The sequence below is a fragment of the Lonchura striata genome, chromosome 24 (assembly GCF_046129695.1).
Source record: "Lonchura striata isolate bLonStr1 chromosome 24, bLonStr1.mat, whole genome shotgun sequence".
NCBI lineage: Eukaryota > Metazoa > Chordata > Aves > Passeriformes > Estrildidae > Lonchura > Lonchura striata.
This window is the reverse complement of record NC_134626.1, coordinates 3,118,148-3,138,309: the sequence shown is the minus strand read 5'-3', so window position 1 is coordinate 3,138,309 and position 20,162 is coordinate 3,118,148. Positions and strand designations below refer to the sequence as shown.

Here is a 20,162-nt window from a genome sequence, read left to right as displayed (position 1 = left end):
AAGCCAGGCAGTACATTGGTTACAGTGGCACAACCACAGGCTGCTAATGGTACTTAGCTCAGTAAGTATCAAGTTTACCTCCAAAAAATGGGTGTGGAATTATTTTCCTGCCCATTTGTTAGAGATGGGCAAGGAACCAGCTACTGAGGAATTAAAGATATTGCTTCTGCAGCATGTACTGTACATCTGAGCTCATTAAACTTCTCTCAAATAAAGTAAATCTAGAAATAATTTTAGTGTTTCTCTGAAGCTTACATTGTGCTTTGAGAGTTCCGTAATGTTATTTTGTTAATAATGGATCTAGAGTTAGAAATAAGAAATGTTCAATGATAGTGCTTTGGAGGCATGCTGATTAATGACAAGGAAATGGGATTAAAAATAATGATTTTAGAACTTAAATTTTCTCTTGTCTCACTCAGGTTGAAGCTCTTTGGAACAGGTAATTCATGGAATGGTTGTAATATCTCTTTTGGGTGTTAGAAGGAAAAAATCTGCTTTTTAAGACAAGGGGAGCTGGCTTGTGTAGTGCAGCAGCTGCTCAGAGGGATGCTGGCTCTAGACTCACTCACAGGAGTATTCTCAGTTTTATTTTCAGATTATGTGTGTCTGTGTCTTTCTCTTTTCTAGATCCAAACCAGTACAGCTGGGGAGAGAATTATGCTGGGAGTTCTGGGCTTATGAGCACATCCCCTGATGTTTACCCCATGCAGAGGACACGGAGTGGTACAGTATGTGCTGTCTTTCCTAGACCTGTGTGTGTTCTCTTAGCAGTGGTGACCTGGACAGAGGTGATTGTTCTCCAGCTGGTGGCTTCTTGCCTCTGAGGCTCCTGCTTCCCAGAGAAGTGACCAGTCTGGTGTCTGGTGTGGTGTTGTCTTCTCGTGTCCTGTGTGCTGTTGGATGGAATGTTTCATAAAACAGACTGGCCGCTACTTTGTCTTGCTCTCCTTCACCAGAGTGGGGGGAATGTTTGTCTCTCACCCTTTCTCTGGAGCAGCTGGTTTTTGCTGCAGCTGAAATATCTTAGAATTTGGAATTTCATGTTCAACCATCTTGAAGCAGTGTTTATTTGCTTCCTATGAGAAGAAAAGTACAAGATTGGACAGAAGAGCACAAGCCCAGTCATCTCTTAAAGTCACTGACAGTACAACAGTTCTGATTCCACAGTGGATTATTTTCACACTGGAAATTTCTGTCTATAGGGTGGGCATGGATAAAATAATCCACAGAGGGGACTGGATTATTCATGATGACCTATAATTGCAAATCCGTCAGTCTTAGCAGTGGCTGGACTTCTGCAGCACTTGTGCTAATTTAATTCATGGTGAATTAATTTCTGAGTGAGTTCTAATCCATCTCTTTCCTTTCTCCCCTAGTTTGACATGCTGGAAATGGACAGATTGGAAAGACCACTTGTTAACCTGCCACTGCTGAAAGACCCCTCCACCTATATCCCAGACACTGTTGACCTCACAGATGATGCCATGGCCAGAAAATACTGGCTCACCTGCTTTGAGGAGGCACTGGATGGGGTAAGTGTCACAGAACAATTTTGTCTGAGTGACACAGGTACTTAGGAAACAAATCTTCTGTGCAGCAGCATGTTTGTCCTGTAAAATACTCCTGCTGTGTCACCCCTCTGGAAGTGCAGCCCCTCTTTCCCTGTAACCTGACATTGTCCCAGTCTCTTAAGGAGGGCTTGGTCCCTTCAAAGGCAGAAATGTTCTTTTATGGTGCTTTTTTTAAATTTTTTTTTAGCTCCTGAAAGGTGTTTTCAAAGCATTTTCTCTCTTTAATGCCACTTGGACCTCTCTGTACAGAGCTGCAAGCAGGACAGTTACACAACCAAAGGCCAGAGATCCTTGGGTTGTTCCTCCTCTGGGAGCAGTCCTGCTGCCTCACAGACACTTTTCCATAGGAAGAGCACAACTGGACCAGACACAAATTATTTTTATCTGCACTGAAGCTGATTCAGGCAGTTCACTGGAGTAAACAAAAAGAGAACACAAGGGGTCGACCTGCACCATTAAATTTCTGCCTGTTTCTCCTTTAGTGGATGCAGTGTTATTTTTTTTCCTCACCTCTAAGTAGTTAGAACTTGTGCTTAATTTCTGACAGTACAGTCTGGAAAACAAATTTTAAGTCTCCTGGGATGAAAAGAGACATTAAAATTGTTGTTTAGTGTTTGGAATGAAGGGAGGCTGGGAGGTGCTGTGTGGGAGGGAGCAGCCAGGCTGCAGGCACGGAACAGGGAGGCAGATGGAGGGGTTATTGCTCAGACTGAACTTGACATCAGTTACTAGGAGGAAGAGTTCATTTGGTAAGTGCAGTGTTGCCTCTTTTCTCTGCCAGGTGGCAAAGCGAGCTGCAGCCAGCCAGCCAGACTCTGTGGATGCACAGGAGAGAGCTGAGAAATTCCGGCAGAAATACTGGAATAAGCTCCAGACACTCAGGCAGCAGCCCTTGTAAGTGGTTTTATTTTCTCTTCTGCATCACTTGCTGCTTCTGTTGAGCAGTGAAAGCCCACCAAAAGCTAACCAGGTTGTGAAGCAGAGCAAACAAAGCCAAGTAGGCTGAAGACTCAGGCAAGTTTCTGTGCCAAACATCAGATCCTCTGCACAGAGATTTTGGGTTTCATGTCTTGGAGTTGAGCAGAGAAATTCTATCTTGGCAGAAAATTGGTTATTAAAAATCTGTACGTGGTTATTAAAAATAGCAGCAAGTTAATTCTGGACATTCTTCCTCCCTGTATTTAAATAATCTTATTGTAGATTTAAGATTATTGAATCTACAATAATCTTAATTGTAGATTCTTACTGTAGTTCAGTAATCTTATTTAGAGCCAGGGTCTAGCACCTGTGACTTTCAGCTTCAGTGCTCATGTGAGGGGCTGTGACTTACAGAGGAAACAAGAGGGAAAACTAACTTTTTTCTTTTTGAAGTAATGGATTTGTTTTTTCCCCCTTCTCCCTTTTTAAAGTGCATATGGTACCTTAACAGTCAGAAGTCTCTTGGACACAAGAGAACACTGCTTGAACGAGTTCAGTTTTCCAGATCCCTATTCCAAGGTGAGTTCAAGACACTTTTCCAGTCCTCTGAAACTGTTCAAGTGATGGATGGCTCAGAGGGGAGAGATCAGGAACCAGTTCCTGCACTGGCTGTGAGCAGCTGGGGAAGGAGAAACAGCACTGGGGAATAGGACAGAAAGCCCTTCCCCTGAGCAGGCTCCTGGTGAGGGTAATGGTAACCAAAAATATCCCAGCTTCAGTTGCCTGACAGCCCTGAGAAGCCATCTGGGTGCCAGCCCTGCTCCTGAGCTGTGTGTGGTGGCTGTCACCAGACACTGTCACCAGTGGCACTGCTCTAATTCACTCCTCTGAGGCTGCTTTTGTCACTTGTGGGATTCTCAGCACTGGCTTGGAGTGGACACAATGCACAACCGCCTGCTCTTAAAAACATTCAGTGCCACTGTGCAGCTGTTTCCTCCCTGTGTTTTGTTCTGTGACATGAAATGTTTGGGGAGAGGAGATTTGAATCATTATTTCTCAAAAATCAACTTTCTGTATGTCCATTCCTCACTACTTGTTTGTGTGACATATAAATAACAGCAGTGCTAGTGGCTGATCTAAGACTCTTTTCCTGACTGCTGACATATTTCTGCAAAATACAGAGAAAGTTCTCCCTGGCTGCACTGTCATGTGGTACCTTCGCTCTGAGAAAGGACTAAAACAAATGTGAGGTTGCTTTTGCTTATGTTTGTTTCTTGTAATTCAGGCAAGTTTACTGCCAAGACAAAATATTGGTACCCAGAATAATTTTAAATTTTTCAAGAGAACTCCCCCTGTAACTGTGATATCACTGGAGACAGAGAAGAGAAAAAAAAACCTGAGAGCTGATGAGAATTTGGGATGATGCAAAGAAAAAACAAACAAACAAACAAAACACCCTTCAGATTTTGTGTGACTGCTGGTGGTGGTTTCCTGGGGTTGATACATCATGTTATTGCTACAAGGTTTTTGTATGTTCACTCTCCCATTTGCCATCTTGCCCAGGAGGCATTTCCCAATCTGCTCAAGATCTATTGCACCTCTAACTTGCTAAGAAAAGTAATTCTTGGGCTATGGATCATATCCTGGCACTCATGACACTTCTTGGGAGAATCCAGGGAGGCTTTTCCTTGGTGCTAAGCACACTGACCAATAATTGGTTGGTCCATGAGAGGCCATGAACACAGAGGAGATGCTTGAACGTGGCCTTGGGACTGAGATAGCCAAAGCTGGGTGAGAAATGTTGGTCGGTAAATCCAGTGTTTCCTGTCTGTCTTACAGGTAAAGCAGAAAGAAAATGGAATAGCCTTAAAGTGTTTCCAGAGTGTGATCGAGTCCCTGGATTCCCTGGGCTGGGAGGAGAGGCAGTTTGCACTGGTGAAAGGACTTCTGGCAGGGAATGTCTTTGACTGGGGAGCAAAGGCAGTCTCAGAGTAGGTGTTACATCCTTTAACAGCACCCTTTAAGCTACAGAATGTCCAGTTGTGGGGTTTCTCCTAAAACATGAAGTTCTTCAATCTCCCCATCAGCCTTTGTACAGCACTGTTACATCTTACAGCTGGTTTAAGTCATTACATTCCATGGTGGTTTGCAGACCCAAAAAAGTCTTTTATGCCTGTAGCCTACTGCCTGCAAACATCTGTACATTGCTGAGGCTGTTTTCTTATAGCATCAGAACTCTGATTTAATGTCCTGATGAGCTTTTTGTTTTTAACATGATCACAAAATACATTTCCCAGTCCTGGGACCCACAGACACCCCCAGTATAAGCAGTGCAGTAAAATTGCTGGGCACCAGCTAAAGAAATGTTTGAATTCCAGTGGTGTGAGATGGAGGTGTTGAACTGTGTGCCCTTTGTCTCTCTCCTGTCCCAGTGTTCTGGAATCTGAGCCACAGTTTGGGTTTGAAGAAGCCAAGTCAAAGCTCCAAGGTAAGGGCAGATCCCTGCTTTTGGTTGGATGTTCATGAGGGAATGGAGTGGGAATGTTTGTGGGGGTTCTGCTACCCAGATGACAGAGAATCATTAGGGCTTGTTAGGATTAATTAAAGGAATTAAACCTGCAGACTGTCTCCTTAAACACAGAGATGGTCACTCACTGTTGTGTCCCTGCCTGGGAACAGTGTCCTGGGGGGTCCACACCCAGCTCACACCACTCCAGAGCTCGAGTGTGAAAATTCCACTTCAGGCCTGCTCTTGTGGAGCCATAACAGCTACACACTGAACATTCTAAACTTCAGTGAGTGCAGCGTGAACCTCCTGCTTGTACCATGTGCAGAATGACTGCTGATAAGAGTTAGTGGCTGCTGGTAAGAAATGCTGACACTGCTCTGTCTGTGCCACAGAACGTCCCTGGTTGGAAGATTCCTACAGCCAGTGGCTGGAGCGACTGAAGGTACGACCCTGGGTGGCCTTAAACCCACTAATTAACCACCTTAATCATCCAACCACCTTGGTAATCATGGGGTTTGAACAGAATTCTGTTCAGACAGCCCAAAACAAATCTCTAATTCACCATAAAGAAAGGAGTAAAGGAATTAGTTTAAAACTTGGTTATTTCCCAAGCTGTTTCCCTGAATTCCCACTGGAGCCCAGCTGCTCCAGAGCCTCCCCTCCTTATCAGGGCTCTTATTTCCATACACCCAGACCCTTGAAATTAAGAACCTGAGGCCAAATGTAGTGTTTGAGTAATTCCTGCCCCTGAATAGCCAACCTAAAACTGGCATTAATGCAAGAGCTTGCTGGAAGTAATGAACTTACCAATTAGTAAAGCTTTTTTTTTTTCCCATGTGATCTCTTTTACCATTTAATTAAGATTAATTAAAAAGCTTTTGTGTCTTTGTGTAAATCTCTCTGTTGAAAATGGCAGCCTAAAGATTGGGGATGAGCAGACTATGACAAATCATTACATGCTCCATCCTAAAACAAAGCACCAGCTAATCTTGTCTAACGGATAATTAGGGAGCAACAGGCACTGTCCTGTCAGTTTTTATTAAAAATTAAGCATTTTTCAGTTCTTCTGCTAGTATGAACTGGAGTGAACTAAGTTTCATAACACCAGGTTGAGAACAAATGAAGAGGTTAATGGAGAATAGGCACTATCTTTTCATTTTAGGATGTCACTGCCCCCACAGTCCATGCTGCCCTTTCCTGGCAGAAGGGAATCCTGTTCAGCCAGCACCAGGCTGGCTTAAAACACCCTCCAAGGTAGGTCCAGCTGGCACCAGCGCGTTCAGGTCACAGCCTGACTCTGGAGCTAGCAGGTGGAGGTTTTATTGCTGGAGTTTGAGAGCCCTGTCTCAAACACAGCACAGGAACTTGAGGGATGTTTTAAAACAGGAACTGTTTTAAACCCCTGTGCAAAGACAACATCAGGGAGCCCCATTCCTCCTGTTTGTCACTGGTGTGTGCTGGGAGTTTGCTGCAATCCAGACCCAAAGGCTGAAATGTTTGAGGGAATAAAATGTGGGGGTTTGGAGGAGTAGCTGTGAATAACAAACTTCCCTGAGGTGAGTGGTGCTCCATCCTGAATGCATTGGTTTTCTCTTGCAGGAGGGTCCCCCTCATAAATGTGCCTTAATTTTCGCAGATAACAGTGGGATAGACATAATTTTAGGAGTCTTTCCTTTTGTCCGAGAGCTCCTTTCTAGAGGGACAGAGGTGAGTGGTTCTCCTTGCCTGTTCCTATGGAGTTTTGGTAACTGCTGGAAGGTGTCACTGCCCACCAGCAGGACACTTCTCTGTCAAACTGGGAATAATCCAAGCGCCTGGAATGCCAGAGCCTGACTGTGTGACCTCTCCTGGCACCTTCCCCAGGTGATTTTGGCCTGTAACTCTGGCCCTGCCCTCAACGACGTCACCTACAGCGAGTCCCTGATCGTGACCGAGCGCATCGCGGCCATGGACCCCGTGATCCAGTAAGCACCAGCTCAGCCACACCTCCCTGGGGACAGCAGCTCCTGGGCCCAGCCTGGCTTTGCCTTTCACTGTTCATCTCTAGCTGCAGCCTCAGCCCAAGGCAGAGCATTTGTTTTCATTGAAGTGAAAAATTTAGAAATTGTGTCTTTCTGGCACGCTCATATTTATAGTTCTTGTGTCTTCCCTGACAAGCACTCCAGCTGCTCTGCCAGGAATTTTCTATGTTAATAGAGACAAATCCATGTATGACACACACAGAGTGTCCCCAGGAGAGGATGCTCAAGGAAACATTGTGTTTCCTGGTGAAGTCCCTGCAGCAAAGGAAACCTTTGTAAAAGAGGGTTTGATATTTCTGCTTCTCTGCTTATTCTCAGATGTGCAAGGCCCTGCTGAAGCAGGTGTTTAATGTTTTTTGTCTTTTTAAACAGCTCTGCACTGAGGGATGAGAAGCTGCTGTTGGTTCAGACAGGCTCCAGCTCTCCATGCCTGGATCTGAGGTATGTGGGCAAAGTGCCACTGTGTGGTTTGTGTCCCTCAGCTGCAGGATGGTCAAAGGTTTGCCTGTGGAGCATCCCAGCCACCCTTCCCACTGGGAATCATTTCTGCACACCCATTAGGAGGTGCTTAGGGTGGATTTACAGAGCTGTGACACTGCTCAGGCCTGACAGCTTTTGGCCCTGGGTGAGGTGCGAGTTCAGTACACAGCTGGGCGAGGAGCTGTGGTTATGGCTGACGTCAGATCAGTTCCTCTATTGGAGACAGCACTTACCTGTGTCAGACTCCCAAACTGGGTGCATTTCAACATTTGGATCGATCCCCTTGGCTTTCAGGTGCCGCTCTTTGTGGGCACATGTAACTCCATGCAGAATCCCAGCTGGCAGCTCTGGGGGGGAAAGATGCAGATGAAGTGTGGCCACGGTGGTGGCCAAGGGGTGGCCGCAGTGGTAGCCAAGGGTGGCCAAGGGGTGGCCGCAGCGTGGCCAAGGGATGGCTGCAGTGTGGCCGCAGTGGTAGCTGAGGGTGGCCGCAGTGGTAGCCAGAGGTGGCCACAGCGTGGCCAAGGGTGGCCGCAGCGTGGCCGCAGTGGTAGCCAAGGGTGGCCAAGGGGTGGCCGCAGCGTGGCCAAGGGTGGCCAAGGGATGGCCGCAGTGGTAGCCAGGGGTGGCCGCAGCGTGGCCGCAGCGTGGCCGCTCTGACCGCGCTGTGTTGCAGCCGCCTGGACCAGGGCCTGGCCGTGCTGGTGCGGGAGCGGCAGACGGACCTGGTGGTCATCGAGGGCATGGGCAGGGCCATCCACACCAACTACTACGCCGTGCTCAGGTGTGAGAGCCTCAAGCTGGCCGTCATCAAGAACTCCTGGCTCGCCGACCGCCTCGGGGGCAAAATCTTCAGCGTCATCTTCAAGTACGAAGTGCCCTGTAAATGATGGAGCTGGCACGGCCGATGGACTTGCACTAGTTTTACTTTAACTGTAAAGAATGTATTTTTATTACAACAGGGACAAGAGTTCACAGGAAATTCCGTATTTATATTGTGCTTTTGTGACTTAAAAAAGCGACAATATGATTCACTCTATAGTCTACACACTCAAATATATATATGTATATCACTCATTGTTTATTTTGGTAAGTGTTTATTTTAATGCTGCAGTATTTGTGATGAAAAGACTTTATTTTTTTGTTCTGTGAGACATTCATATAGAAATATATTTAAATGTCAATGAAACCTTTTTTATACATCTCTGCCTACTCTGCCAGCACTGACGTAGCACGTACCAAATATTTTTTAACTGCTAAGTGAACCTGGCGTTGCATTTTCTGATGTTGCATTTTCAGCTTTTAGACTTACCCAAAGCTGTCCTGCTCTGTGCAGTTCAGTTGATGGAAGGGCTGATCCACTTTCTCACCCCACAAGTGTTGCTCAGGCTGTGACTGAGCCAGGGCTGTTGCAGTCTGAGTTAAGAACCAGCCCTGGTTTCCCAACACCTGGAATTCCTAACCCCTTGTTTGTTCCCATTGTCAGGAGGAACAAGGGAGGCAGTCCTGCAGCTGCACTGAATTCCTTCACAGCAGCTGGAAGCTGAGTCTCACCGAGTTCTCCTCCCAGGGAGTGTGCAGTGCTGGATTCAGGATCACCCAGGACTTCCCAGCCTCAGCCCTCCTGGTTTCTATTGCCCTCAGTTCTCTCTGCTGGGACTGACAAGGATGGGTGTCTTTGTTCCTGCAGTGCAATTACAGCAATTCCCATGGAACCCAATTTGCTTTTTCCCTCCTTCAGCTGTGCAGTTCATAAATGGAGTGATTTCACCACCAATTTGCCCTAAGACTTAAAAGCCTCAGTCATCCCAGCTCTGAAAGGGAAAACAGCTTAATGAGGAAAGTGTTCAACATGCAGCTGAGAAAACTGTTCCCCTGAACCTCAGCGTTGTTTGAGAGCAGGAGAGTGATGCAGAACACCCTCACATCTCCCCTTGCAGGGGAGCAGGGGCTGTGCTGTGTTTGACTCATCCCCACACCCCTGCTCTGGTACTGATGGATTTCTGCTGTCAATCCTCAATTCTTGGGACACAAGAACAAAACATTCTCTGTCACCCCACAGTGGCCCTTATCCTGTGATGGGAGGGGATAAAGGACAAGCCCTGCCTGGCATTTCTTAGCTCCAGTGGTTCCTTGGTGGCAGGGGTTCCCTTTTTGGGGTGCAGGGAGGGCCTGTTTGGGGTTGCACAGCAGCACTGTCAGTTCTGATTCAGGAATTCAGGAATTCCCTTCCCAGGGACCAGCACCTCCTGCTCAGGCAGGGCAGGGTGAGGCTGTTTATAGCTGCAATGCTTAAGCTGCTGTTCCTGATTACAACAGGCAGATGAGCTTTAATGTTCCACGACTGTTCCTCACACAGGAATTAGTAGCAGAGGCTTCACATTAACCTGTCCCTAGTCACTTCCTCCTACAGGCCTTTGTGGACTTACAGAGTGAACTTCAAACCTAAACATGGATCCACCATCCTGGCCAGCTCAGCTCCAGTTTATCCACTTGTCACAATTCCACTCTCCCCCTTACCAATTTAAATTCTTCCAAGCCACTTAATTTCCTTGTGTCTGCAGCTCCACTACCACTCCAGAAGTGCTCTGTGTGTGTTTAATTGGCAACCTAACACTCTAGACTAGCAGAAAAACATCTTCCTACACTGATACAGCTCCTAGGATGTGGTACAACCCTAAAACAGCAAAAACTCCTCAAGCATTTGCCTTCCCTGATGTCTCCTGGCTTTGTCTGGCGGCTCCTTTTATGCGTAGACGAGTGCAGATTTCTTCTGTGAAAACAGAGCAACAAGATTTCTGAAAGAGAAGTGGGGAGAGAAGGCTGTGGGTGGGTTGTTCTGTGGATCCATCTTTTCCACGTGCACACTGGGAGGGCTGCAGAGCAGGAGCACCAAGGGGCGCACTGGGTCACTGGTGCAGTTTCACTGTGTGTTTTCCTTGTCTGATGACTAAAGAACAGCCACCAGTGGGAATAAACTTGTTAAGGATATTTACTGTCCTCTCCAACACCCAGGGCAGTGGAATCCAGTTTGGCTGCCTTGGCAGTTCAGGGAATGTTAATTTTTTTTTTTTTGGGAGCTGGGGGGAAGGGGTGCTGGGGTATTTTATTTCTATATATTATATTTTTGCTGTTCAGGCTACAAACCCATTCCACAGTCCAAACTGTGAAATCTTGGAATTTTTGAGGATAAATGCACAGCCTCCCCTCAGCCCTGCCCTACTGCACAGCTTTCCTTTGAAAACCAAGGTCAGGCTGGAAATGCTGGGGCCTGGCTGGTGCAGGAGGGACACGGGGAGGCAGGACAGGAAATGGGACACACCTTGGTGGAAGGAGGGACACAGGGAGGCAGGACAAGAGCTGGAGCAGGAGCCAGGGCCCACCTTGGAGGAAGGAGGGACACGAGGGGCAGGACAGGAGCTGGGACACACCTTGGTGGAAGGAGGAACACAGGGAGGCAGGACAAGGTGCAAGGGCCACCTGGGTGGAAGGAGGGGCACAGGGGGCAACGCAGAATTAAATGCAGGAGCCAGGGCCCACCCTGGCGAAAGGAGAGACACAGGGGGCAAGACAGGGGCTGGAACCAGGGCCCACCTTGGAGGAAGGAGAGACACGAGGGGCAGGACAGGAGCTGGGACACACCTTGGTGGAAGGAGGGACATAGGGAGGCAGGACAAGGTGCAAGGGCCACCTGGGTGGAAGGAGGGACACGGGCAGGACAGGGGCTGGAACCAGGGCCCACCTTGGAGGAAGGAGGGACACGGGCAGGACAGGGGCTGGAACCAGGGCCCACCTTGGAGGAAGGAGGGACACGGGCAAGACAGGGGCTGGAACCAGGGCCCACCTTGGAGGAAGGAGGGACACGGGCAGGACAGGGGCTGGAACCAGGGCCCACCTTGGCGTGCGCGGCCGCGCGGCGGCTGCTGCTGGAGAGCTCGGCCAGGGCGGCGAGGATGCCGAGGGCGAGGCCGATGCCCAGCGTGAGGAAGAGCCCCCCCAGCGCCGGCGGCTCCAGGGGCCCCCAGCGCTCGCGGCTCTGGCGCAGGCAGCTGCTCTCCCACCACTTGTTCCGCAGGTAGTCCAGGTCGCCCGACTCGCGCAGCTTGAGCACGGCGATGGACAGGGGCTTGGTCCAGGGGGATGCTGGGCAGTGGGAGAGGAGAGAGAGGAGGATGGGAGAGCTCCTGGTGTTTAGTTGAACACGGTTAGAGGGGTCAGAGGTGTCGCTGAACGCAGCCCCGCCTGCCAGAGGCTTTTCCTGGCTAACAACGATCCTGCCCTGGCCGGAGGGGTGGTTACACCAGGGGGATAAGGGCAGAGCAAAGGTGCTTTGGGAAGAACATGAGCAGACTGTCTCCTGCTCATTGCATTAGGGATCTGCATCCCTGGGGACACCAGGAGATGGAATATTTGTGGATCAGAGATCAAAGTGAGAGCCAGCGTTAATTCCCCAAGAGCAGTGCCCCTGTTTTCAGTCTGGTCACGCTGACAGCAGCGTTGGCTCTGGCCCGTTGCTGTCCCTGCTATCCCTCCCAGGACGGAGTGGGGAGCACAGGGGACGGGGGCTCACCCTGGGTGGTGGCGATGCCGAAGCCGCGGGCCCCGATGACCTCGGGCGCCCTGATGAGGTTGCAGTGCCGGGCGGCCGCCAGGTCCTGCGAGATGGACTCGCCGATGAAGGCGTAGTTGGAGTCCATCACGCGCTGCACGGCCTCCTGGTAGGTCTTGACCAGAACGTGCTCCCGCCTCTTCTCCATGTACTCATAGATCATCTGGTGGATGGGGTTCTTGGAGTTCTGCGGCCCAAAAATCCAAGAGGAAAAACTCAAGGGTGAGGCAACCATCAAAAAAAAAAAAAAAAAACCAAAAAAAAACCAACATCCGCCTGTATGTGCCAGGGTTGTAAAACAGTTTGGAGGAGAAGAGCACTTAAACCATGTGTGAGCCCCTGCAAACACAGATTGTCCCCAGCACTGGGGACAGGCATCACACAGGGGTGCAAGTGTCACAGATGGCACCTGCTGCCCAACGTACACAATGGCAACCCCTGAAGAACAGAGAGATTTCTAAAGGAGAATTCAGAACAAAAGTAAGAGTTCTGTGCCTGCTTTCCTGTGAGAAGAGGTGGAGGAAGGGCAGAACAGAACAATAATCATATTATTTGAAGTATTTAGGAAATCTGAGGGAGTCAACAGTGACGAGGGTGTTGTAGGGGTTATAAGGCCTGAGCTGTGAGAGTTCAGCAGTCCTACAGCCCCCCTGTGTGTGGGCACAACGAGATTCTCTGCACCTTGAAGTAGTAGAAAGTCGAGGAGCCCTCCAGTGTCCCAAACTCCAGATTCCTTTGCTTGACCAGGTCCTCGAAGGTCTGGATGGGGAGCTGCTCGCTGCCGGAGCTCAGCAGGGCCGTGAAGTTGGCGATGTAGGCGGCCAGCAGGGCCAGGGTGAAGAGCCACCAGACCACAGCAATGACCCTCACTGAGAGTGCCTGGGGCCGGGGGGTGGCACCTGCACCACAGGGAGCCAAGAAATCACCAGAAATCACACGGGAGGCAGAGACATACCAAGAACTGCAGATCCAGCAGCCTGAGTTACAGAGATTTCCCTTTAAATAAAAGCAAACTGCAGACCCTGCCCTGCAACTACGCAGAGCCTGAGCCCGGAGGGCCCCACTGTGCTGGTCTGAGCAGCTGCAGGGCAGGGCTGGAGCAGCAGCAGTGGCACAAAGCTGCAGAACAACTCCTCTGTACAGAGCAATCCTGCCATGCTCAGCTGGGCATTGCCCCGAGCAATGGTTGCCCAGAGCAGAAAATATTCCCCAGCCAGAGTCAATCACCAAGCCCAGCAGGTCTGTGCTCACACCTTCCCAAACTGGTTTAGTGCTCCAAGTGTCCCTACTGAGACACCTTTTCACCAGTGTCACTGGTGCTGGGTGCACCATCATCCTAAAAACCCCACTGCTCCCAGAGCTGCTCTGGTGCATCCCCCCAGCTCACCTTGCAGGGCCAGTGCTCCTGCTCCAAACCAGAGGCTGTTCAGGAAGGTGAAGTGGTTCTCTTCATTCTTTGGCTCATTCCATTCACAGGGGCTCAGTCTGTGGGAAAATGACAGGATAAAAACAGACACTCAGAGGAAAAAATATAAAAATAATCCCCACCAAGAGATCTGGTGTTCCTCACGGAGAGATCCCACTCCTAATGCTGCTTAATCTAGCAGGGTTTAAGCTTTCTCAGCCACTGTACTAGAGCTGTACAGGAGGTTCCTCAGAGCAAAAGGCTCCCTGGGACTTTCTAATCTCTTCATAGGTGAGAAAGGCACTGATTTAACACAATCTGTGAACAGAAATGCTTTTGTACCTGGCGACAAGAAAGAGGCAGAAGCACGTGAGCAGGTAAGCAAATAAAAGGGCTGTCCAGGTCTCCTTGCTGAAAGGAGACAGGAAGTGGAAGAAAGACATGTCCTGGGAGGCCGTGTCCTTGCGGAGCAAGATCCCAATCCCAGTCTGCAGGAAGGGCGTGGTGAAGGACACCACCTCTTCCCTGGCTGAAGTGACAGTCAGTGGAGCCACTGCAATGTCAGCTTCCTGCCAAGGAGATAAAAACCAATCAGCCACCCAGCCCAGGGAACAGTTCTGCCCCTCAAACATTTCTGTCCCTCAAGCAGGCGCTTCCCTGGCTGAGTGGGTGGGTGCTGAAATGGCATCACTTCTCCAGGTCAACAGCCTTGGGATGTGAGTCCCAAGGAACAGGGCAGGTTTCCCATGGGAATCACTGGAATGGAATTCCACCCAGTGGAATAATTCACAGTGAGGTGCTGCTTGATATCTGGTTGGCTTCTGGTTTCCTTCTGCAGCAGGAGCTAGGCTGGGTTTACTCACCCAGGAGAAAAGGCTGCTCCTGTCTGACTCTGGCTGAGAGCTGGGCACAGACTGAGCTCAGAGGGGCAAAGAGCTTTAACTGAAGTGCTCCCCACAGATGGCAGAACATCAGCCACAGGGAATGCACCTGATGGGGTGAAATGTGTATTCCAGCATCTCTTGAAGAGTCTGGGCACTGCCATTCTGAATGAAACGAGTCTCACCCAGGGGTTAAGCTCAGGATAAGTTTTGCCGAGGTGTCTGCGCAGTCTCACAGAGTACAGAGGAACAGTGAGACAGACAAGAGCAGCCCTGGGCGTGCCTGGCTGTAACAGGGGCTTCTGCTGTGGCCGCTGTACTTCCACCCCCGTTGGCCAAACCCAACTCCAAGTCTTCATCCCTCCTACAGGAGTTCCTCAATCCCTGAGCAGACCCTGCGGAAGCCCAGGAGCTGCTCCTGCCGCCCTGTCCCTGCGGGGTGGCTCAGGAGCAGGGGCTGGGCCTTACCCTCCTGAGGATCTCCCCGATCATGCCGCTCCAGTTGCCGCCGGCGGCCACGGCCCCGTACTGGCCGTCGCCCACCACCCTGACGCGGTACTGGAAGCGCAGCATCCCCGCCAGGGCTGCCAGCAGCTCCATGCAGTACCCCTCCAGCTCTGCTCCCCTCACCATCACGTAGGGATCCTCCTGTGAGAGGGGGACACACACCCGGCTCAACCCAGGGGAGTTAAACCCGGGCAAACCCGCCCCGCCGTGAAGATTTTCCCTGGAGATGAAACACCTCCAGGGCAGCTGCATCCTGCAGGTCACAGGCACCGCAGGAATAAGTGACAATCTCTTCTCAAAAGCCTCAAAGCCAAATATTTTAATTTTGGCCCATCAAAGCCTCACGTGAGTGGCACAGGCTTGGGCAGGGCCTGACATCAGGATCAGAAAATTCACTGCTGCAGCTTCTCCTCAAAGTCCTGCTTGCCTGGAGCACCTGGTGATGCATTTGGGGGATTTTATCACCTGTTTTTGTCCCTGTGTGACCTTTACATTGTTCCTACCTCAGGGCAGAAACAGCACACAGGGGACTGAGCCCCTCAGGTGCAGCTCAGCAGAAACCTGGCTGCCTCTCCAGGTCACTGGCACAACCCTGTGCCCCCAGGGACAGCACCCAAATCCTCCCTGTGCCCACTGCAGACAGCTGGCACCCCCAAAACTCCACCAGGAGCAGGGACATCCCTGTCAAAGCCAGCCCAAAACACCCCCAGCACATCAATAAAATAAATCAAATAAAAGGCAAAGTGCAGCCACAGCTGTTCCCTGCCACTGTCACGGCCTTACCAGGATGGTTGTGACAGTCAGGGTTGGAAGTCCCTCTCCTGCTCCCCGCGGGTCTGTGCCCTGCAAACCAGAAATTGAGGAACAGTTGGATTTCAAAGTGCCAGGCATGGCCCCATCAGGCTGGGCCTTACCTTGGGGTGACCTGGGAGGTGTTGGGGGGTTAAACCAGCCCTAAACCTGCGCTGGCTGCTGCTGCTTCCTAACTAATTAATAAATCACAGCGTTTCACTTCATTGCCTGGTGCAGACAGAAATCACTGCAAATGCACCTTCAGATGGTGTGTACAGCCTTCCCAAGAGACCAATTCCTGCTGCAGACAAAAGAATTAGCAGCCAATTAAGGTCTCATTAGAGAGCAATTCCAGGAGACACAGAACAGTTGGAAATCTGAGAGGAGGAGAGGAAAACGTGGATTCACTTCTTGAGTTAAAGATACATCTTGAATTTTACAGTCACCCACTCGAGAGGATTCCTCATCAAAGCCACTTCAGAGCAATTGTAGCTTTTTCTAGTGAAGTGTCAGATTCTGTGAGGTTTGTTGGCCTTAAATGTATCTGCTTATTGTAAAATTACAGGGTAAGAGAGAGGATGTGTATATGTGTGTGTGAATATATAAATATATAGATATATATGCAGTACAAAACATCCAAAAGAAACCTCAGTCCTTCCAAATGATCTTGGTTTAATTCTCTCTGTGCAATTGGAAGGGTTTGAGGGATGGGCTTTGTCTGGAAGGCTGTGATCACAAGTTCCACAACTCTACTAACAAAGGGCAACTGGCAGGTTCTTCCCTGGGGCACAACTGAATTTTAAGCTCTGGCCAAAAATTCAGTCAAAAAAAACCCCACAGAAACAAACAAAGGAAAACAGCACAACAACACAGCCAGCCATGAACAGTGTTCTTAAAATAATAACTCTTCAAAGATGAAAACCTTTGTACACTCTGACCACTATTTCTGAATTAAATATGTAAGATCTGCCCCATGCCTTCCTCAGTAGCTCTGCACTAATGAACTGAGACATACCTTACTCACAGCATCATCATTCCTCCCAGCTCCTGGAAAAAGACAACAAAATCAGATTTTGCAGCGCTTGGATTTACAGCTCCTCATTTCACAGTGCACTGAAATAGCCAGAGCAACCTCCCTGAACTCCCAAACTCCCTTTGTTTCCTCCCCCAGGGCACAAAAGGAGGCAGGGACAGCAGAACGGAGCTGCAGGAGGTTCTAATGTCACTTAATGATGTCACTTGATGTCCCTCACCCTCTGGGGGCTCCTGCACATCCAGTGCATCCCTGAGGAGGGGCAGCAGCAGCTCTTCTGCTTCCTCACACAGCCCAGATCTGCCCCACTCCTGCCAAGCCCCATCTTCCCCTGAGGAGAAGCCAAAAGCTCCTCACCACCCACTTCCCAGCCACTGTTTATTCTTACTCTTCCTTTCCCTCACTGCTGGCAGGTTCTGCATCTGAGATGCAGAATTAAAACCACAATTTTGTCACTATATTGCTTATTAATTGCCCAGGATGATTTTTCCAGAATCTGCTTAGCATTGCTCCTTGGACTCAGAGAATTCATAGCACAAAAGCCAAAAATCCCTCAAGACAAACCAAAAAACGCAGGGTGTTCTCACTCTTTCAAGCAAAAGCTGTGGGTTTTTCTCTAAATATAACAGCATATTCATTCATTATGTATTTATTTTTCCTTCTTTGGTGTTGCATTTTCTGGCCTTGTGCTGAACTCCACATTATTGTAAAACAAAACCTGTTTTTTCCCTCTCCACTACAGTTCTCCATGGGGGCTGGAAATCTCCACAAAGGAGTTCTCTTGTCTCCCTTTAGAAACCCTTTAAAGCCAGCAGCAGCTTTTGGAGGCCCCGTGGGGTTCCTTGGAAGGCAGCAGAGCCTTCTGAGGGCTCCAGCTCCCAGCTCAAAGCCCCTTTGTGAGCCCTCCTGAAAGGCCCAGGGCTGGTGGGGCTGCAGCACCAACCCCAGGTCATGGCAGTGACACTGCCCAGCATCGAGGCTGCTGCTGGGAATCCTCCTGGGAATCCTCCTGGCAATCCTGGGAATCCTCCTCGCAATCCTGGGAATCCTCCTGGGAGGCTGCAGCAGCACAGGACAAAGGGAAGGGCTCATCCCTCCCTTTTCCATAGGCTGGTGGTTGCAGGAAGTGCCTGGCTGTAAAAAAATCAGCTTTTTCTTTGCTCCTGCTACCCTGAGCTTGCCCAGCCTTCCAAAGGGAGGTTCCTGCTGGACTCCTGGGGAAAAGCTCCTGGCACTGGTCAGAACTGACTGCCTCACCTCAGTTTTCTCCCCCATCCTCAGCACATCTTGCTGCAGCTCAAGGGACCAAAAACTCACAGAAGTGCAGCTTTAACCACAATAACCACACCTAAGCCCACCCTTTTTCTTGACATTTTTCATCTTCCTCCATCTCTGTCATCTGGTTTTCAACTGTAGCAGCAAAGACTCTTGAGGACATCAAAGACACTTGGGGACATCAAAGACACTTGGGGACATCAAAGACACTTGGTGGCAGCACCCACAAAGTCCCAGCCACAAGGTGAGCCCTGGGGTGTCTCTTAATAACCCACTTGAAAGCAAATTCTGAGATTAGGACAAAATCCTGCAAGACTGGCAGGTAAAAACTGAAGGAATGAATGCTCTGAAGGAGAACAAAACCAGGTTTGGGTGCAGCCAACACTTCTGGATCCTTTTCCTCACCTGCCTGGCTCGATTCCCTCAGGAGCAGCACGGCTGTAACCACACAGATTGTGAAGTGAAGACCTTTATCCATCGGAGCAGAAATTCCTGCTGCTCTACAGGAGCCTTCCTGCTGGAGGTGAAAGGCAAGCAGTTAAACCTGGTTCTACAGTTCCTCAGCACTGGGTGAGATCAGTTTGTCCTGGATTTTCTGCTCCTTTTTCTGTAGAGCCACAACTCCAAACAAGATCTCCAGCTGAAAACAGTCACTGCTGAGCTCAGCCAGAACAAATACTAAAGAAAGGTTCTGGTGAGGTCCCCACGGCAGCACAAAGGAAGTGACAAACCTGAAAAAGGGGATTTACCCACTGCTGGCTCTCTCCCTGTGGGTTCCCCCTAGGGAAAGGGCAGGAGAGGAAGCAGCAGCAATATTTTTAATGGTATTTGTTGTCCAAAAAGATACAGGACACCATTACACCAGAAACAATAAAAATAAATTTTAAATGCCCAAGAAAACTTACCATTTATGAGAGTGTGCAGGCAAAAATATACTACATGTGGCATTACTGCTGACTGATGCTCAGAAAACACAGGATTTACTGATCTTACCTCATCAGATTTTAGGAAATTTCCTATGAAAACTCTTAGCATTACAGCTCAGTACTTTCACTCACTCATTTTCCCTAATGAGAGAAATAACTAAAACCTCCACAGAAGGTTATTTCCAGGTTAAATTTCAATGCTGATTTTGTTATTGCTGCTGTTAAAAAATTCTGCAAAATGGGAAAATGTTGATCTTTGTGAAAGGATCCCAGAGGAGAGGGCTGAGATCTGAGCTGTACATCACCCAGCACTTGTGGGAAATGGATTTGTGAGGAATTTTCAAAACCTGTCAGAAAGCTCACACAGTCTTGTACATCTGTATGCAACCACTGAGGTAAGGTGTGCCCACTCAGGAAGGCCATGGAATAGAGATGACATTGTTGAGAGACTGAACTAGAAATAAGTCTCAACAAGTTTCAAAATACAGCCTTGCAAAAAGACCAGATATTTTAGAGAATTAGAACTGTGAAAGATTATTGCATTGTGACAAGGAAATGGCTTGGCTTCTAATAGAATGGTGTTTTTATGACTGATAATGGAATAAAAAACTTTTAAAATGCCTCTCAGTTGCCCTATCTCTGTAAAAGCTGACAAAACCAACAAACACTGACTTTATCCTACAACTCCTTTTTAGACAAAGTAGTTGCTGCTCTTGGCTGTTGCCAGAGCAGCACAAAAACTGAGCAGCTGCATCAACCACGGGGGGAAAAAAGGAAAAGAAGCAGCAGCCTTCAGGCTGAGCCAGGGAGGAGCTGTGCTTTTCCTGCTAGGTTTAGCTGCTAAATTCCTGTTCCTTTCCTCTTACAATTTGGCACATGCAACAAAATCATCTTTGCTTCAGGAGATCTCTAAAAACACCCAAACTGATCAGAGCTGGCATTGCTGGCATCACCTTGAACAGAAAGTTGTTAAACACGCTGCTTAGGGACTATCCAAAAGCACAAACAGGGTGCAAACCTGGGTTAAAAAGCCAGGAAGGAGCCTGGCAGCAGGCTTTGCCCTTGCCAGAAGCAGAGCAGGAATTGGAGGCGGTTTCTCACTTACAGCGACTCCCTTGGGCCTCTGTCTGTCTGTCCGTCCGTCCGTGGGTCCGTGCGGGAGCTGCTCGGGATGCCCGGCACAGGGCAGCGAGGGTCCCGCAGGTTTGGGCATCCCGTGCTGGGATAAATACCCG

At 49.2% G+C, this 20,162-nt stretch overlaps 2 protein-coding genes across 3 annotated transcripts in view; one reads left to right on the top strand and one right to left on the bottom strand.

Annotated features, from left to right (window-relative positions):
- The window catches only part of PANK4 (pantothenate kinase 4 (inactive)), an 18,208-nt gene extending 9,632 nt beyond the window's left edge, over nucleotides 1–8,576 (top strand). The window contains exons 9-19 of the mRNA XM_021529876.2: nucleotides 628–728; nucleotides 1,377–1,532; nucleotides 2,353–2,465; nucleotides 2,981–3,068; nucleotides 4,329–4,480; nucleotides 4,922–4,977; nucleotides 5,391–5,440; nucleotides 6,598–6,705; nucleotides 6,862–6,962; nucleotides 7,392–7,460; nucleotides 8,176–8,576. Of these exons, the coding sequence (XP_021385551.1) occupies nucleotides 628–728; nucleotides 1,377–1,532; nucleotides 2,353–2,465; nucleotides 2,981–3,068; nucleotides 4,329–4,480; nucleotides 4,922–4,977; nucleotides 5,391–5,440; nucleotides 6,598–6,705; nucleotides 6,862–6,962; nucleotides 7,392–7,460; nucleotides 8,176–8,389 (1,208 nt within the window). The 3' untranslated portion in view covers nucleotides 8,390–8,576. The remainder of the gene's footprint in view (nucleotides 1–627; nucleotides 729–1,376; nucleotides 1,533–2,352; nucleotides 2,466–2,980; nucleotides 3,069–4,328; nucleotides 4,481–4,921; nucleotides 4,978–5,390; nucleotides 5,441–6,597; nucleotides 6,706–6,861; nucleotides 6,963–7,391; nucleotides 7,461–8,175) is intronic.
- Nucleotides 8,562–20,162, bottom strand: LOC110470334 (putative glutamate receptor). 2 transcript variants are annotated; one of them, XM_021529877.3, is made up of 11 exons: nucleotides 20,033–20,162; nucleotides 18,407–18,518; nucleotides 16,709–16,740; nucleotides 15,685–15,744; nucleotides 14,863–15,042; nucleotides 13,856–14,082; nucleotides 13,496–13,593; nucleotides 12,790–13,007; nucleotides 12,070–12,295; nucleotides 11,395–11,642; nucleotides 8,562–10,297 (listed from the first exon to the last, which is right to left on the bottom strand). In XM_021529877.3, exons 1-11 carry the CDS (start codon nucleotides 20,138–20,140, stop codon nucleotides 10,196–10,198), a joined length of 1,611 nt encoding a protein of 536 aa, XP_021385552.1. In that variant the 5' UTR covers nucleotides 20,141–20,162; the 3' UTR covers nucleotides 8,562–10,195. The 2 variants fall into 2 exon arrangements, with proteins under 2 accessions (XP_021385552.1, XP_021385553.1); XM_021529878.3 differs by having other exon boundaries at nucleotides 18,407–18,515.

Coding starts and splice junctions, on each gene's coding strand:
- LOC110470334 (XM_021529877.3), bottom strand. CDS start 20,140: ATGCCCAAACCTGCGGGACCCTCGCTGCCCTGTGCCGGGCATCCCGAG. Junction 16,741..18,406: donor GAGGGAATCGAGCCAGGCAG/GTGAGGAAAAGG, acceptor GTCTTTTTCCAG/GAGCTGGGAGGAATGATGAT. Junction 14,083..14,862: donor TCGGGGAGATCCTCAGGAGG/GTAAGGCCCAGC, acceptor TCTCCTTGGCAG/GAAGCTGACATTGCAGTGGC.